This window comes from Propithecus coquereli, unplaced genomic scaffold (genome assembly GCF_000956105.1).
Source record: "Propithecus coquereli isolate 6110/MARCELLA unplaced genomic scaffold, Pcoq_1.0 Scaffold409, whole genome shotgun sequence".
In the NCBI taxonomy this organism is placed as follows: Eukaryota; Metazoa; Chordata; class Mammalia; order Primates; family Indriidae; genus Propithecus; species Propithecus coquereli.
In genome coordinates this window covers 1728278-1747709 of record NW_012149830.1, presented here as the reverse complement: position 1 = coordinate 1747709, position 19432 = coordinate 1728278, and the positions used below count along the sequence as shown (strand labels likewise).

The window sequence follows — 19432 nt, the reverse complement described above, 5'->3', positions numbered from 1 at the left end:
ACCCATCTTGACTCCCAGAAGTGACTTAACTTTTGAACGTTCATAGAAATGAGAAATATTAAGTCAATCCCTCATTCTTGACATTCTTTTTTTGACTTTTGGCTCCCTAGCTAGACTACAAGCTCCAGAAAGGCAGGGACCACAATATCCTGTTCACTACAAGGTCCCCACAAGCCAACACTGGGCCTGGCATATCGTTAGCACACGCAGTTGAAAGCTATGGTCTCACCTGCCCTGTATCCATTTCCCCTTCTTCTCATAGTAATATCTCAATTTTCCTTTGAGGAGCCACCCCTCCCCTGCTCTCAGTTCTTATGTTTTAGGGGTGGTCATGAGACCCAGATCTGGCCAATCGGAGCTTTTCATCTCTCTGGTCACAATGATTGGTTCAGGGATAGCCATGTGACCTAAGCCAGGCCAATGAGCTTCCTCTCTGGGACTTGGTTAGAACTACTGAGGAAAACTCCTTTGCACTGGGATTACTTAGTGGGTAGGTGCTTCTGTCACCATCCTCCCACCACGGAAGCAGAGCTTGACAAAGAATGAAACCAACACAGAAGAAGGAATGAGACAGATTTCATGGATGCAGCCATACCTGGCATCTATACTAGCCATTACAAAGGCAAAAATTTTTCTTTTATGTCTAAGCCAAAGTGAGTTATGTTTCTGTCACTTGCAACCAAGAGTCCTGACTAACACAACATTCAAATAAAATTGGGCATTGAATGACTTTAATGAGTGCAAGAGTGAGTACAGTCAGCCAAGAGAACTCAGTGATTCCTCCTCAGAGACTGTCAGAGTTCTCCCCGCAAACTCCCACCATCCATGAGGATGGAGACAAGCAGCCCACACCCAACTTTGCAGACCAAGGGGCTAACACTCAGAATGGTGACATGCCTCTTAGCATTACCCTGTGCAAACGAGCCATCCCAGCACCTGGCTCAGATACCAGCACTGGCTTTGAATGCCCCCTGGGTACTCAAGAAGGAGGAGAACAGAGCTGTCCTCAGTCAGCCCTGCACTCTGTCCTGCCCCCTGCCGACTGCTGAACTCCTAACCCACCCAGGGAAGGCTCTGGCTGCCATTCCACATACCCACTCCTCAGTGTCTATCACACAGCTCTGTGCATGATGGGCCCCCAATATAGGATGGTAACAGGAAGAAGCATGGTTTTTATCTGCTTCTTGTGGGGGTGTCACCCAGCAACAGATCAGGTCAGGGAAGAGAAGAGGCAATACGGAGCAGTGGGAAGAGATGCCTAATTATTTCCCTGTGAGTCACCTCAGAGCAGAGCCCCAGAACAGAGATAGGTGCTGGCCTAGATGTCCCCTCAGCTGACTCAGGAGGCAGGTGACTTCTTCAGAGTTAGTCCTCACTCGCCCTACAGAGTGTGAAGGGAGAAGGAAGGGAGGGAGGGAGGGAGAGAGGAGCATGACAGCCTAGGCAGGAACACTGGCTGAGCTGAAAGTCCCCCTGAGGGCCAGCTCAGGCCTGTGTGGCTATCCTTTGCCAGGGGGACTGAAAAGTGAAGGGGGAAGGGCATGGTGGTGGGAGGGTACTGCCCCCTCAGCTCCTTTCCAGGAATAGGAGGGTTCCCAGCCTGGGGTCCTCGGATATGGTCTCCCCAGGAAAGAAGCTTATGAATGAAGCACTGATAGGAAAAGAACTACTGGAGCCCCACCCCCAGAACCTCCAGGGCAACTCTCCCAGGACTGGAGTGACAGGGCCATCCCAGGAGGGCCAGTCAGAGGCAGGTAGACCAGCATACAAGTGCCATTCAAGTCCCAGGAGCCCCCCACCCCAGCCCCGGGCAGTCCTTCTGGGCAGCAGCCCCTAAGGCACTAGGCCGCATTCTATCTCCCCACCTCCTCCTGCCTGGGCCCCTCACTCTCAAGCCCCACCAGTCCACAGGGCCTCTCTCCAATTACCAAGAGTCCTGCCAACCCCATTTTAGCCCCAGTCTATTTCCTCGTGGCCTCTTGGCACAGACACCCGAGTCTCTCGGTCACACTTTCCTCCCACATTGGTGAGCTTAATTGGACGCTGCCTCCAGAAGTACCGGGGCACTCCACAGCCCCGGTGGGGCAGGAGCAGCTGGGCCAGAAGCCAAGGCGACAGCAAGGCTTCGAGACTTCCCCCCACACACTTCCCCTCCCTGCTTACCGAATCCAAACCTCTTACCTTCATGGTGGGCGGCGCAGTGAGAGGAGGGGACAGCGGCCGGTCTGGGAGGCTCACCTCCGAGCTGTTGGCCAGCTCCTGCTTCCTGTGAAGGGGACAAAGAACAGAGAAGAGGTGAGTGAGGACCTGCCTGCACCGTCCCCTCTTTCCCCAAAGAGTGCCTGGGCTTTGGGACACAGTTTAACATACAATGCAGAAGACGAGAGTTGGGTGCATTTTCTGTACTGCAATGCACTAAAATCTAAAGTGGTGCTACCAAGTGTGGTAGCTGGACCACCAGCATCACCTGGGAACTTGCTAGACATGCAAATTCTCAGGTGCACATCAGAGTCTCCAGCGATGGAGCCCAAGAATCTGTGTTTTAACAAGCTCTCCAGGTGACTCTGATGCACAGTGAGGACCACTGGTCTAGAGAGATGCAGGACTGGGGCTGGGGGGTGGGGGGAGAAGGAGAGAAGGATAAATGCCAGGCATTCATTCTCCCTTGGGCCCCTCTGTCCACACACACACGGGCCCTAGCCAGAGAGCTGACCTTGGGAGGACTGGGCTGCCTGCTGTGTAAGCTGCAGGTAAAACTTATTTTAGTCCATGTGGGCTAGGACCATGGAGAGGCAGCTAAACAGAGTTGTGTCACCATGGCAACATGACTACAACAGGTTCGCAGCACTCACACACTCCCCACTTTCCATCTGGCCCTTGCTGGTGACCAGAGAGTGCTGTTTGCAGTCCCATCACCAGGCAGACTGTTTGGGGTGAGATAAGCCTTCAGAGCAACGGTTACGCAACAAGACCAGCTGGGCAGAGCCTGGGGAGTCCCCAGGCAAGGGACTCTGGTGTCCTGGACGTGCCCCAGCTATTTCCCGGAAGGGACAGGGAGGCTCGGATAACAGCATCATGAGCCTAAGAAGACCGTGCTGAGCTGTCAATGCCCTCAACTTCACAAGTGTTTCCTTCTCCAGAGCCCTACCCTAAAGCAGCCAAGAGAGTCAGCCCAACAGCTGGGTCCCGCTCAAATGACCAAAGGCCCCTACTGCCATCTTGAGAGAACACTTCTGTAGCTCTTCTCAGCCCACAGCCTGCCAGCAGGGCGAGAACTCCAACCTCCAGCCTTCTTCGTGAGATAAACCCACCCTCCCTACGGAGCCCAGCCCTCCAGCCTTGCAGAGGGAAGCCCTGGCCCTGGGGCCCAGACACCCTCCCATCCTGGCTCCCCTTGGCCCACACCCCTGCAGCTGGCCTCACTGTCCTCTAAGCAGCCAGATAAGGACTCTGGTGAACATCTATCTGGCTCGGCAGAGGATCCTATGACCCCGTTAACCTCAACCTGGCAATCCCTCTCTTCTGCTCCGCCATCTGCCTTCCTCCGTCTCTGTTCCTGGACCTTGTTGATGTAACCTACGACAGCTGGAGAGGGGGGTCCCCTGCCTCCTGATCCAGACTCTAAGTGGCACAAGAACCATCAGGGCCAAGAAAGCACGTACGTGTGTGGACACACACACGCACACACACTCACACGAAAGAATGATCCTTCTACTTCTCAGCTAGAGCCACCAGCCTCCCTGCTCTGTTTATGGTCTTGGACATCACCACTGTGGGGTCCTGCCTGGCTGCCTGTCCCTGGCTGCCTGTGGACCAGTGGCGCTGGGTCCAGCAAAGGCTCACCCCCTCCTACCACTTGGGCCCCTCCCAAGCAGCCACTGCTCCTCCCCAATGGTCCTGGCCTCTGAGAGCCAGGATGGGGGAAAAGGAAGGAAGAAAGGATGACCAAGAATGGAGGATGCCACCCTCGGGTCTCCTGGGTGAGGAAAGCTCCCCTGAGGGGCTGGGAGCCTGGTAGGGAAAAGCATGCAGGAAGGGAAGAAGGTAAGCCCCCTATCCAAAGTCTACAGGGCTGCTGCTCTGGGCTTAGGTGAGGACCTCTGGCCTATTCCCGTAGAGCTGGTTTGCAGGCACCTTGACCAACAGCAGCCCTGGCTCTCCAGGAACACATACCCTAGAGGACGACAATGCTGCAAGGTCTCTAAGGTCCACCAGTCAAGGGACACTTACATACAACGGATACTGCCTGTTTCTTTCCACAGGTGCAAGATGCCCATGGGACCAGAGCACACATGATTATTGTCCAAGGTCCCTGAGTCCTTCTCAAGGGACCCCAGCACCCAACCCCCACTGGGCTGAGCCCCTCTCCCATTTCCCCTGAATTTTGGATAAACTCCTGGGTCTCCCAGAGTTACAGGGGCAGCTGTGGCCAGAAGGATTTCCCGGATGATGCTCAGGAGCTTGGAAGGTGCTGGAGCAGGAGTGAGCACCAGTGGCAACCAGCCTCATGCTGGCTCCAGGGCTGTGTCCAAGACGCTAGAGGGGATGCCAGGGTAGGAAGAAGACATGATTGCTGCCCTCAAAAAGATCAGAACTCAGAGAACACACAGGCGCTTGGTTGCAAGTTAGAATCTACTCTGCCTTGGTATACAGATGGCTTAGAGTGGCATCTTTCAGGAACACAGGCCATAGTGCACCATCCCCACTCTTGACCCAGCCCTTCCTCCTTTCTTAAGAGCTAATGCTTGTTACGGGTTGATCATATCCCCCCAAAAAGATACGCTGAAGTCCTAAGCCCCAGTCTCTGTGAATATGGCCTATTTGGAAATAGTTTTGTAATGTAATCAAGTTATCAGCTCATTAGGGCAGGCCCTTAATTCAAGATGACCAGTGTCCTTCTAAGGACCATGTGATGTGAAGACACAGACACACCGAGGATACCACGTGACGACAGAGGCAGAGACTGAAGCCCTGCCGCTGCAAGCCAACGCACGCCAAGGACTGTCACCACCCCCAGAAGCTAGAAGAGGCGAGGAAGGATTCTTCCCTAGAAACTCCAGAGGAGCATGGCCCTACCGACACCTTGATTTTGGACTTCTCACTTCCAGAACCGAGACAGTACATATCTGTTGCTTTAAGCCACCCTCTGTGGTACTGGGTAATGGCAGCCCTGGGAAACGAATGCAGTGCCCAAGTCCCCAGTTCCAGGCTTGGCTTTGCAATTGGAGAACCAAAAACAAGGAGGATGAAATCCTGCTTCTGCCTCACCCTGCTCCAATCAGCTGTGCTCAACCCCATCCTGTCCCAGCCCTCACAACCCGTGACATGTGCGTGTGGGCCACCCTCCCAAGGACGGCCAGGCCCAGCCGGCCACCAGCTGGTGCCAAGATAAGATAGAGCAAGAGCGGCAGCGCTCAGTGCAATTCTAGCCCTTTCTCGCCCACTCAGGCAAACATATCACACATGAGTAGGTGAAAGTGATGTGATTATATCAAGGGATAACCTTGAATGTGCTCTCATTTATTATAACCAAAAGGTAAATCCTGAGCAGAGATGACAACTGTCTTGTGACCCACAGTGATCTTGCCATGTGTCGTGGCACTGAGTTTGAAAACTCTCCCCCAACCAACCCTGCCAAATACTCACATGCGGCCCTCAGGGGTCCCAGACCCACACAGGAGGGGTTGGTGATGGGGGAAGCCTGGGAAAGAGAGATGGGAAAAAGAGGACGGAGAGAAGGCAGAGGAGGGGACGAGGAAGATTCCACGCTCAGCTGAAAGAAGGGAGCCTCCTCCATCTGGGGAGTCCTGGAGGCGCCGCCCATTCAGCATCTCCGCTGCCTGCCATGCCGGGGTTCCCTACTGTGGGGTTCTTCCCCTAGAAGTGTGGGAGATCCCGGGGCGGATGGGAGGACTCAGGGAGGCCAGGAGAGGTCCTAGCCAAATGCAAATGTCAGGAGGAAGCAATCAAAGGAGCCTGGAGTGGAAGCTGAGAATCCAGGGAGGATGATCCTCCCAGATGGGGCTGGACTGATCCCTGGGAGGGCCCCCATTACAGCACCCGGGCCTCCAGTGTCCTCACCCCACCCTCAGATGGCCCTGCCCCACACCATCTGAGGTCAGCACAACCGCCATCTCTGGCATGTCACCGTGGAGAGTGCCCTAAAATGGGATCGAGGGATTCCTCCTAGGGTTCAAGTGTGTCTGTGGCTGCCACCCTGCTGTGTGACCTTGGTCAAGTTACCTCACCTCTCTGTGTCTCAGTTCCTTCACTTACAAAGATGGGGGTAAGAATGACCTAAGGAATTAAAAGTAATGGCTTTGAAATAAAACACGAAGTCCTATACAAATGTAGACCATGATGATGATGACAACAATAATGATTATAACCCATAACAGGGTGATCTGGTCTCCAAGTAGAGACAGAGAACCAAGGGTCCAGGGCTGTTTAAATGTCTTGGAAAACATTTCTGGCATATCAAATAAGTACCAGTTCTAGCCTGGGGATTTACTCCCAGGATCATAACCGTTGGTTAATAATCAACAGCAAGAAAAATACCCACCTAGCAAGCAACAGATGGCTCTGGGGCCAGGGTAAGGCCTCCCTCTGGCAGAGTGTTCTCCCAAACCTTCAAACTGCCCTGTTCTGCATCTCTTACCACGTCAGCTCCCCAGAAACCCCACCACATTCAGCCACACCTTCTCTGGCTTTCCAAATACCCAAGCTAGAGGAATCTAGATAGCCGGACACCGAGCTTCTCAGGAAAACCAAGCCAAAAGGGACAAGAAACATGGTTCACAATGGCCAAAAGGTGAAACCAACCCAAGTGTCCATCAGCCAATGAATAGAATATTTTTCATGATACAAGCTACGACATGAATGCACCTCAAAAAAAAAGCTAAGTGAAAGAAGCCAGACACAAAAGGCCACATACTGTATGATTCCATTTCTATGAAATGTCCAGAACAGGCAAATCCAGAGACAGGAAGTAGATTAGTGGTTGCCAAGGGCTGAGGGGAGGAAGGATAGGGAGCAACTGCTAATGAACACAGGGTTTCTTTTTCAGGTCATAAAAACGCTCTGGAACTAGATCCTGGTGATGGTTGCACAACTTTGTGAATATATTAAAAACTACTGAATTCGCACTTTAAAAGGATGGATTTTATGTTATATCTCAATTTTTGAAAGAGGAACAAGAAATGGGCTGAATGGGCTCCATCTCCAACCTTCCCGCTTAATTTCCTCTCAGCTGCTGATGGGCACTCCAGGACCTGGGCTGTGTGCATGTCCTCACTTTGTGGCAGTGGTGGCCAATACTCGCTGTTCCCACCTGTTGAAAGCCACACCTTTCTTCCCCACTCCCGGCAATCTCATGAGCCTGCAGCTCGGGCATTCGTTTGGAGAGATTTTAGAGTTCTAACTCTTCACATTTCCACATCCTATACAACTGACTAGACCATGAAGGAGAGGGTAAAAAAATAAAATGAACAGCTTCAAGAGAAACTATCATAAGAAACAGACGCAACAGGAGCAAAAGTGGATCAGAAGTCAGGACTAGCTCTAGCCATGACATGCTGGACCGTGGGAATCTTCGCATCTGTGCTTCCCCTCTGCAGAGCGGGGAGGCTGACTTCCAACTCCTGTTCCCTGCACAGGACTCCACTCCACTGGGTGACCAGCATCTCAGACAGCTCCCACAGTGGCAGCGGATTGTGTGGCCACTAGGCAAGCTGGGCCAGGGGAGGGACGGCGGGAGCCAGGCTGGTGGAGGCTGAAGGCTCATGCCCAGAGAAGCCCCCCTGGTTATCTGCAGAGACCCGTGGCCTAGCAGCATAACCATAGGGCCCTCTTTCTAGCAGCCCGCAGGGCGGGGACCCCTCTGTGGGTGGGAAGCAACGTTCAAAAAGATCCATCCCTGCTGGCAGGACAGGCTGGAGCAGAGGGCCAGGCTCCGGCCTCGAGGGAGGCAGGCAGGGTGTACAGTGGTTCCAGAGCACTGGTCCGACAGGCCTGGATTTGAATTCCAGCACCGCCCTGATTAGCTGTGTGGTCAGGTTATTTCTCCTCTCTGTGCCGCAGCCTCCTCGTCTGTAAAATGGTATAATACCACCTATTCATTGAGTGTTTTGAGTAAGGCCTGTATAGCACTTAGCACAGTGCCTGGCACACAGCAAAAACACAATACCTGGTTGCCGTTGTTGTGGTGGGGGTTGTTTTTGCCGCCAAGGTTCCAATCAAATCACCTGGCAGAATGGGCATGGTGGGGGCAGGGCCAGGGCAGAAAGCTAATCAGAGGGCAGAGGTGGATGGGGGCAGGAGCAGCTTCAAATGTGGGGTAACTCGATGCAGCACATGCTTTGGACCCTAAGCGTGGGAAGCAGGGTCATGAGAGCCCAGCTTCCATATGGGAGCCACAAAGTCCTGGGTGTGTGCACATGGCTTAATTCCAAGCCCTAAGAGGACAGACATGGAGGTGAGGGCATTAATGTCTGTCCTGCCTGTGCTGGGGCCAAGGTGGAAGGGGAGAAAGGGCATGAGCCCAGCAGACCCGGTGGGGGGTGGGGGGAGAGGGAGAGGTCACAGGATTCAGGAATGAGAGGCTCTGACAGGCGGAATGAGTAGGTCCCAATGGCCCCTTGAAGAGCCTCTTGGGAAGGAGCAGGTGTTGCTCACCTGTGAGCCCATGGCAGGGTTGACCCTAGTGTCACTGCCCACCCCAGTGCACACTCTAAGAGGACCCCAGAGATTCGGGGCACCAGTTCAATCCCAGGTTCATGAATGCAGAGACCAGCAGCCCTGGGAGAAACCATCAGACGCCATGCAACAGCCTGATTACACAGATAAGGACACTGAGGCCCAAGAGCCGAGGGAGCCGCCCACATCCCACAGCAGGCCTCTCTCCTCTTCTCCCGGAAGAAGCGCAGATCCTAAACCACCTCAGGACAGGCATGCTGGAGGTGAGTAGCTGCGTCTCCAGGAAGAACTTGTTTAAAAGTACAACTAGTTTGTTGACAAACATTTATAAAGCACCTATTGAGTGCCAGGGCCCTTGTGTGAGGGTAGAGGCAAGGGAGGGGTCAAAGGGGTCTACGGGTCCCCTATAAGGAGTGGACAGATGGCGGAGGCCTGGGCTGTGCAGGAGGTGTGCCAGGTGTGGCCTCTGCCGCAGGCCTTGCCCTGAGCAGCAAGATGTGGCTGCACGTTGGGACCACGGGAAGGCCTGTGGCTGCAGCTTCAAAGGACACTCTGGCTTCTCTCTGAGTACGCTGGGTAAGGACAGCCCTGTTCTTCCCTGGAGGACCCTGAACCCCTAAAGTGGGCCAGGTGTAGGAGAAAGGGCAGGAGCCAGGAGCAACAGGACAACACAGGGGAACTGGCTGTGGAGAACCTGCCGCAGCCCCTGGTCAGGGACGCCTGGGCCTGTCTTCTGTCTCAGAGTGATGGACCAACCCACCCACGTGGGCAATCACCACATCTGGGAAAATAAGCTTTTGCTGAACAGGCAGGTTTTGGAGCCAATACAGTTTACCCCTGAGCAAGCGGGGACTCCAAGGGGGCTGGTACGGGCCTGAGGTCCCAGAGTCAGGAAACGCAAGAGTTGGACCTCGACCCCAAGATTTCTGACTCCAATACCACCACTCTTTCCATCGCAATGAGAAAGCCAGCTCCGCCTGGCCCAAGTGCCACGATAGGCTGTGACGAGAGGACACTGGCCGCATCTCCTCATGTCCTTTAAGCATGAGTTCTTGGAGACAGGGGGGCTGTGTCTTAGCGTGGGTGGCGACGTCTGTATTATTGACAAGCATCTGAGACGACGATCCGGGCAGGAGAAGGGAAAATGCAGAAACCATCCTGAAGGCACAGCACACCCACACGAAAGACCCATCTGCCACACTTTAACTGTGGGTTATGGGTTAAAACAGAGACTCGGAATAAAGTGCCATGGGGATGTAGGGAAGAGAAGGCCAGCTCTCCTGGGGACAGCTAAGGAATCACGCAGGAGGTGACAGCTGAGCTAGGCTAGAGGGAAAGGCCGGCATTTATCTGTGAGAGAAACAGGCAGAGGCACGGAGGGCAGTGACTTCCACCACGGATGGGCCAGCGGGGGTCGCTAACACAGAAGACCCCACTGCATCACTTGAGGACATGTAGCAGGGCCCCCAAAAGGAAAGGCAAATCCAACAACAGTCCTCAAGGGCTTATCATGTACTAGGTACGGTTTGAAGTGATCCACATATATCATATTATCTCATTTAATACTCCCCACAAGCCTTCGGAGAAAACATTAACCCCATTGTACAGATGGGGAAACTGAGGCTCAGAGAGGTTAAGGAAGTTATCCGAGGTCATGTTACTGGAAAGTAGCAGAGCAAGGCTTGGACCCAGGCAGTCTGGTTCCAGAGTCCATGACCTTAACCACTGTGCTACACGGCCTCTGAGGAAGAAAAGGAGCCTCCACATCACACTGCGTCCCAGGGTGGGGCACAGGCACCCCCGCCGGCACCCATGGTGATCTGCAGTGGTCTTCACTGTAGTAGCATTTGCTGATCTTTCACAGTGAACCTCCATCTGTGGCAGGCCACCCTGATTTTCCTTTTAAGGTAGTGACATAAAGTTGCCTTCTAAAACAAGTCCATCAAAGTTTTAAAAACTGAGCCAGCTAAAGGAAAATATCAAGTGCCTAATAATGCAGGTGGCACACGAACGTGACAGAAACAGCGAGAGGGCGTGAGGACGGGCGACGCTGGGAAAAGGGTGCTCAGCACTGTCAGCCCCATCCTGCAGGCACGGGGAGGCGGGCGGGGCTGCCCCGCAGCTTTGCTGGAGGACTCAAGGGGGCAGAGCGAGGAAGCAGCGGCTGGAGGGAGGAACGAAATGGTCGGCTCCACTGTGCTCCTGGCCGTAGAAACGATGCGGGAGGGTCAGATTCATACGGCATTTCAGAGGGAAAATGAAGAAAGCTTGGCGACTGAAGGTAAGGGAGGAAGACAGCTGAACACGCCAAAGACTCGCGTTTCCGAAAACAGAGTGACTGATGCTCCAACCATGACACAGACTGAGAAGTCAGCCTCGCAAGAGACAGGTGATAAAGTGTTCGTTCTGGACACGTGGTGAGTCCAGGGCCCCTGGGACACCCGAGTGGGATCGGAAAAGAACTGAAACCTAAGCAGAGAGGCGGCTATCACAAGAATAGAGGTGAGGATGAGGCCGTGGAGGAGAGGGGCCCCCCGGGAGAACATGTAGGGCTTTCTGTAAAGCAGAAACCAACAGGAGCCCTCCGAGGGGGTAGGACAGGAGAGGTGAGAGTAGAGGCCTGCCAGGATGGAGTGGAGGGGAAGCCCAGGGCAGGGGCGAGTGCCAAGGAGGGCGTGGCGGCAGGTCACCCGTCATACCAGAGGTTCCACTTCCCCAGCACTAAAGAAATCACCAAACCGAAGTGCCTGCGCCGTCCAGCCCTTCAACCGCACTGCGCCACTTACAAACTGCCGCCTGAGCGCCTCCCCAGCGGTCAGCGGCCCTGCTTGGCACCACCTGGCCTCGGCTGCGGGAGCTACATCACGGCCAGTCGAAGGCAGCCAGTGCACAAGGTCACGGCTTCAGCTGGCTTCGGAATCAAACTCGCAAAACCACGGAGTCACAGAGGCGCAGGAGATTAGCATTTTCCCAGCCCGTTAGCGTCTCTTAACCGGGACGGCCAGGACATGAGTGTTCATTTTGTGATTCATTCAGTTTGAATGTATGGCATTTATCACAATAATAGTCATTTTTTAAGTAGTGATAAGTATGAGCACTCACTTCTCTTAGGAGAGAGGGATACAGATATTCTTAAGCCCGTTGAGACTGTCACGATGAACACGTCAGACTGACCACATGCATTTACTCCGCGTCTTCTGAAGCCCCTTAAAGTAACAGTAAGGGGGAAGTGTGAACTGACAGGACAGGGGTAACGGAAGAGGAAAATTCAGCCTACGAGAGGTTCCAGGTCCTTAGAAGGTAGACAATCAATGGAGGACGATTGCTGCCTTTGCAGGCTGGTGGAAGCTGCGGCCTACGTGCCCACACAGGAGGATACAGTGGGAAAAGTGAATGTTTCAACTCGCAGAACCCCAGAAGGTCCCTGGTCTCTGTGCCTGTAACAGAGGGAAGGGCCTGAAGAAGAAGAAAAAAAAAAGATTTTCTGTCTTTTTAAAACTTCCCCAACTCTTTTTGGGAACTGCAGCCTGACCTGCATCCCTGAGGCAGGTTAAGTCTTTTGTTAAAAGAAGTAACTCCCAGGTGGCCCCAGCCCCTGAGAGGTGGGGGGATCTGGCAGAGGTCACAGGCTTTATCTTTAGCAGAGATGGGAGATTAATCAACCACAATAGCCTAGAACTGAGGGGCCCTCCCTTTAAAACTCTGTATTTCTGCCTATGTTCAGGAAAAATTTGGATTTTGAGACTAAAAGGTCTACCATTTTTCTCCTTTCCCAGCAAAGTAAATCTCTTTCCTCTCCCCAGAACACTTGTGCTCATTCTTCTGATTCGGCCTTGTGAACAAGTGCTGAGTTTCCGGTAACACACCTAAGATGAAGGACCAAAACCTGAGAGGGGTGGCGTTGGTACTTGAGATACGGAGCCTTTTGACACCCCAATTACTTCCCCACCAGCCAGATGACCCCCCCATAACCCCCACCACCAGGAGAAATTGAACAATGCTTGAGAAAAGATAACATCTGGGCTCCTCCAAAGGAAAGAGCAACTTACTACCCACCAAGCAACCATCACCCTGCATGGAAGCCCCCAGAGCTCCCAATTTTCTTCCTAGTGTCTCATTCTTGGGTGCAGAGAGAAAGCCAAGGATGGCCAGACATTTGAGGAAGCCCCCAACATGAGGGAGAGATGCCAAAATGAACAACAGGAACCTGAAGGAAACAGACAATGTGAGGCACCAATGGAAACTTCAAAAAATATTATAAATTAATATTCTCAGAGAGATAAGACAAGATTTTGTATCCATGACACCGGGAGAGAATGTTAAAAAAAATGGGGGGGGATGATCAGGGTACAAGAAAGAGACCTTAGAAATTAGAAACATGGAAAGACTAAGTTTAGGAAATCTCCCAAAACATAGAACAAAAACACAAAGATATGGAAAACAAAAGAGAAAAGATAGAAACATCAGAGGATCCAGTATCTGGCCAATAAGGCTTCCAGAAAGAGGTATAGAGAAAGGAGAGGGATTTGTGGTAGCTAGTATCCAAAGTTGGCCTCCTAATGGGCCGTATATCTTAGTACTGATGCCACTATGTGGTCCCCTTCCTTGAATCTGGTCTGGCCCTATGACTCTGGCCCTATGAGTTGACCAATAGAATGGGACAGAAGTAATCTTACTCAACTTCCAGAGCTGAGTCATAGGAACCCTTGCAGCTTCCACCTCGATCTCTAGGAACATTTGCCCTAGGGAAAGCAAGCCAGCATGTAAAAAGTCTGAGATTGCCGTGCTGTGGCTAACCACATGGAGAGGATGCACAGAGAAATGCCCAGATGGTCCAGACATCCCAGTCCATGCGCTTGAAGAATCCATCTTGGACACGTCAGTCGTGGCAGATGCTATGAGGAGAACAGAGCCAGGATCCCAGACATACGGCCCCTTTGATCATCCCAGGCATCTCCAGCCATCTGAGCCACCCAAAATGAGATCCTAGACATTCTGAAAGCACAAACGAGCCATCCATCCTAATGTGCCTAACTGAATTCCTAACCTGCAGAATTGGACCATAATAAAATGGTTGTTTCACCACAAGAGGAACAAATTATCAGAGAAACAGTACGAGAACATTTGCCAGAACTGAAGGTCCTGAGTCTCTGGGTCCCCTGAGCACCCAGCACAATGAGTGATACAATATCCACCCAAACATTGTCAGGAAATTTCAGAACACCTGGGTAAATGAAACACTCTCAATGATTTCAGAGAGAAAATATAAATAAAACCATATACAAAGGAATGTGAATCAGTGTATCATCAGACTTTTCAAAAGCAACTCTAGAATCTAGTAGGCAATGATGTAATAACCTTCAAAATTCTCAAAGACAATTATTTTCAACCTAAAATTTTATACCCAGGCAAACTATCAACCAAGTGTGAGAGCAGAATAAAGACATTATGAAATATGCAGGAGCTCAAAAAAATTTACTCCCTTTCACCCTTTCTTGGGAGGCTACTGTTAAAAAGCAATAGTCCCTTAAAGGACAAGAGCTTCTAGAAGTCAGATCTCCTGGTGGAAAGAATGGAATTGACAGGACATCTAATGAGTACAAGCTTGGGGGTGGGGGACTATTAATAGAATTACGGTACAAAAAATTTTAAAATAGTAAAATAGAAAAATAAACGTAGGTATATAGAAAACTATGCTAATGGTAGAACCAGGAGTTAATTATTAACTCCAGGAAAATTGAAAATTTATTTAAGGAAGGAAACATAATAACAGTACCTTCCTTAACTCAACAATAAACAATATTTACACAGTCATAAAAAGTACACATTATTGAATTTAAACACAATATGGTGCCACTGGAAGGATTCACTGTGTACTAAGGGGTCCCATGTCTTGGCTGAATTCCTGGTAAACACAAGGAGAGAAGGCCCATCTCATAGGCCCAGCACAGGGCTGCGTTAAACCATCCACACTAAGAAACCACCAAACAGTCCATAAGCATTGGCAGTCACCCTAGCACAGAACTGACCGGCTCCCAGCTAAGCCATCGCCCCACTGCACGCTAAGACTCAGTCTCTTAACTCTTAACTCTTCTGAATAAGGTATTACTCAGTAACATACCAGATTAGGGGTTTTCAATAATGATTCACACTAAATAACCATTTTGGTGGGGACAGACCACAGCATTTCAGGGTAAATCTGTCTGGTCTATTCAATTACTGTCATAATGTTATTCTCTATCTACGAAAGTTTCACTCTTTAGAAAAACAAATGGTTGGAGCTGTTTCCAGCACTGAGACAGGACTCCTGGCCCATCCTCATTCCTGCCCCTTCTTGCTTGGGACCACGACACATCACTGGAAGATGAATGCCCAGGACGGGGGGTTCCACCCCGTGGTCAGGCAAACAAGTGCAGCTGACTTGGCCCACAGGGACCAGGCTTGTGATCTGATCTCAACAACAACATGCTCTAACCCAACCTACAAAACCCACCACAGATTAAGCAAACCCAATAACAACAAACCTCCTGCCTCCTCCCAACACCGGCCTCTTTCTCTGGGACATTAGGAAAGGCAGGATAACTGTAAAAGCCTCCAGGGGCATATGGGAATCTGGGCATGACTCTTGCAGTATTTCATGGCTGGAAGGTTCAGAAAAAGGGCTCAGCATCCCGGAGCTCCATTGGATAACCAAGATCTCCAAGTAAGCAGAAACCCACTCCCCTGGCAGGCCTACCTTCCAACCCAGTGAGAACAGAGGCCCCTGCCTCCGCCGTGGGCTGGTCTCTAACATGCACTCTGACCACTGGCCTGTCCCCAGCACAGTGCCTGGCACTGAATGAACAGAAAATTGAATAAACAAATGGAAAGCTCACAGATCCTAAGAGCTAAGAGGGCTAACTTGAGTCAGCACTGGGCTGTCATTATCTCCAGTGCAATTTGGTCTGTTCACTACGGCTGCTGTGACTGACCTCACCTCCCTGCTCAAAAGACACCCTTGGTGGGAATGTAAATTAGTACAGCCACTATGGAAAACAGTATGCAGGTTCCTCAAAACACTAAAAATATCTTCAGGTCGTATATGGTGAAAGATATAGAAAAAAAACACTAAAAACAGAACCATCATCTGATCCAGCAATCCCACTACTGGGTATATACCCAAAGGAATTGAAATCGGCATGTCAAAGAGATATCTGCACTCCCATGTGTATTGCAGCACTATTCACAATAGCCAAGATATGGAATCAACCTAAGGGTCCGTCAACAGATGAATAAAGAAAATGTGGTGTGTGTACACAACGAGATACCATTCAGCCATAAAAAAAAAAATCCCATCATTCAAGGCAACATAGAAGAGCTTGAAGGAAATTATGTTAAATGAAATAAGCCAGGCACAGAAAGACAAACACTGTATGTTCTCACTCTTATGTGGAAGCTAATAAAGTTGATCTCATAGAAGGAGAGAGTAGAACGGTCATTACTAGAGGCTGAGAAAGGGAAGTGCAGAGCCAGATTTGGTAAATGGATACAACATTACAGCCAGATAGGAGGAATAAATTCTAGTGTTCTACAGCACTGTTGGATTACTATAATTAACAATAATTTTTTGTATATTTTCAAATAGCCAGAAGAGCAGATTTTAAATGTTTCCAGTACAAAGAAATGATAAATGTCTGGGGTGATGGGTATGCTAATTATCTTGATCATTACAAATTGTATACCTGTATTGAAATATCACACTATACCCCATAAACATGTACAATGATTATGTATCACTTAAAAATAATAATAAGGCCGTTGCGGTGACTCACACCTGTAATCCTAGCACTCTGGGAGGCCAAGGTGGGGGGATCACTTAAGCTCAGGATTTCAAGACCAGCCTGAGCAAAAGTAAAACCCCATCTCTACTAAAAATAGAAAAATCAGCCAGGCGTGGTGGCGTGTGACTGTAGTCCCAGCTACTTGGGAGGCTGAGAAGCAAGATTGCTTGAGCCCAAGAGTTAGAGATTGTAGTAAACTATGATGACACCACTATACTCTAGCCTGGGCAACAGAGACCCTGCCTCAAAAATAACAATAATAATAATAATAATTATACAGTGGCTCATGCCTATAATACCAACATCTCGGGAGGCCGAGGCAGAAAGATTGCTTGAGGCCAGGAGTTCTAGACCAGCCTGAGCAACATAGAGAGACCTCATCTCAAAAATAAATAAATAATAAAAGCAAAAAAAGAAGAGTCAGAAACAGAGTTAACACATTCCCCACCAGTTGGATCTGTTACTAAACTCATGCTATTCCCTGGCAACTAATTCTGCTCCTGAGCTTGGATTCTCCCTCTGGGCATAGAGAGTAGAGAAAACAAAAGTATTCATCATCATCTTCTTCATTATATCAGCAAATATTTACTTAGCACTATGCTAAACTCTTTACACACATTATTTCATTTAATCTTTTCAACAACCCTAAAGGGTAGATACAGAATTACTCTCCCATTTTACAGATGAAGAAACTGAGGCTCAGTCAGGCACAGTGGCGTGCCTGTAGTCCCAGCTACTCAGGAGGCAGAAGCAGGAAGACTGTTTCAGCCCAGGAGTTAAGAGGTTGTAGTGTGCTATATGATCACCACTGCACTCCAGCCTGGGCAACATAGTGAGACCTTGTCTCTAAAAAAACAAAAAATTAATAAAAGAAACCAAGTCTCAGAGAGGTTAAGTGATTTGCAGAAGGCCTCACAGCAAGAAAGTGGCAGAGCTGGGATTCTAAGGGAGGGCAAGCTCTGGACGGCTGCCCTCCATTGCACTCCTGCTTCAGGGACCTTGGCCTCTGGCCCGCTCCCCACCCCACAGCCCTGGCCGGCTGAGGCACTGAGATCATTCCCTAAACCCTCTATTAGGGAAAGGGTAGTAGGGAAGCACCTGAGATGGGTATTATTTCTTCTAAGAGAAAGTTATTTTTTCATTTGCTAAATGCCCACAAAAATATCCTTTTAAATACAAATAATCCATTCTTGGATTGTTTCGAAGGACACCACTAAGAGACTATCATCCTATTTCTAATGTTTAAATTTTTATTGTAAACATTAATACATATATTTCCGATAGTACTCATTGGGAAAAAAACTCAGAAACTCCAGAGGCATCTAGTGACGTGGACTCGGTGCGGGGATGGCCCTGCCACATCTGCCTTCTGCTCTTCTGATGCGACATGTCAAACCAGAGCGACGGGTCCCAGGGAGCAGACCCCGCACCTGCCACAGGGGATCAGGGCTGAGAAAGGCTGGCATTTCGGCCTTCCTGCTGAATCATTTCCAGCTGCCTTGGTTGCTTAAGTGACAAGATGATGCATCGACGTCAGTAACGCTGGAAGGGTCTATCCACGGACACGGCATTGTTCTCCCCAGGAGGCATGAAGTCGGCCTCGGCAGGCAGCTGGAGCCAGTGAGAATTCAGGGTCTCTGCCCAGGGCCTTTTGTCTTTCCCTCCCAGATGCACACCCTGACCCAGTCTGCTAAACCAAATGGTGGCAGGAAGAGGCCACTCCCAGAAAATCATCCACATAAACAGGTGCTGCTCAGGCCCTTGGACTCAAACTTAGTGCGGGTGGTGGGACATGAGGATTGGCCAAAGGGAGACAGAGCGCAGAGCCTCTTTCTGCTTGAGGAGCCTGGGCACAAGTTCAAGACTTGGTGGGGCAGCTGGGCCTCACCTCTGCTCATATGCCAAGCCCACTGGTCCAGTTCCCCGCCCCCCGTCCTGGCTCCCGTGGACATCAGTGACTATTTGCTGAATGAGCTGAAGCACTCGGGGGCTCTGTTGGGTCGGTGCCCCATGAGAAAGCATGTTGAGAACTGTCCAAGAAATGTGTCTATTTGCACACCAGGCTGTAACCGCACTGAGGCCAGGGACTGTCCGGCCCATTTCCACATAGCCCACAGGGCCCAGAGCAGCATTCCTGCCCTGCGGGCCCTCAAAAAGTGTCTGTTCCTACGAAGGCCTTACGTTTGTATAACAATCTGCCATGACATTGATGACGGCCTTCTCTGTCAGGCACAATTTTGTGAGGATGATCAGAGCAAGGAGTGATGGTTTCATCTTATATATAGACGCATCAGCTGACGCTTGGGAAAGGCTGAGTGATTTGCTAACGGAACGCGCTAGTCAGCGGAGGAAACAGAACTCAAACTCGAGAACTCTGACTCCAAGACCTGTGGTCCGACCTATCCCGTTTATGGCGGGAGTGAGTGGGAGGACGAAGGGAAGGCCTGCGGCAGCCTCCCTGCACTCCGCAGCAGGCAATTCTCTCAGCCCCACGGCAAAGCACGAATTCAATACACTTCGTTTTCCCTGCTCGGGTCCTGCCATGTGAGGATGGTTCTGGTTTTAGTGAAAACCAGAGCTTCCCAGGACCACATCCTGCACCCCTGACGTCCCCCCACTACCTCCAACAGTGCTCAGCAGTAAGTTCCTAACTGGCCGAGCAAAGGCCACATCTGTTCCCCGTGGAGAGAGGAAAGCGGGCAGATGAGGTGTCTGACAGGAGCCACAGTCCACGCAGACCGGTGGGCGACTGCGGTGACTTGTCTAGTTTCTGCTATTGCTCAAAGTCTGGCTAAAGTCTCCCACTCCCACTGGACACTGTGGCTCACACCTGTTGTCCCAACGACCGGGGGAGGCTGAGACAGGAGGATCGCTGAAGCCCAGGAGTTGGAGGCTGAAGTGAGCTGTGATCACACCAC

At 50.8% G+C, this 19432-nt stretch overlaps 1 protein-coding gene across 1 annotated transcript in view; it reads right to left on the bottom strand.

Moving 5' to 3' along the window:
• Nucleotides 1-19432, bottom strand: part of RAP1GAP2 (RAP1 GTPase activating protein 2) — a 188611-nt gene that overhangs the window by 104308 nt on the left and 64871 nt on the right. Inside the window, exon 3 of the mRNA XM_012653009.1 lies at nucleotides 2182-2266. Within this exon, the coding sequence (XP_012508463.1) occupies nucleotides 2182-2266 (85 nt within the window). The remainder of the gene's footprint in view (nucleotides 1-2181; nucleotides 2267-19432) is intronic.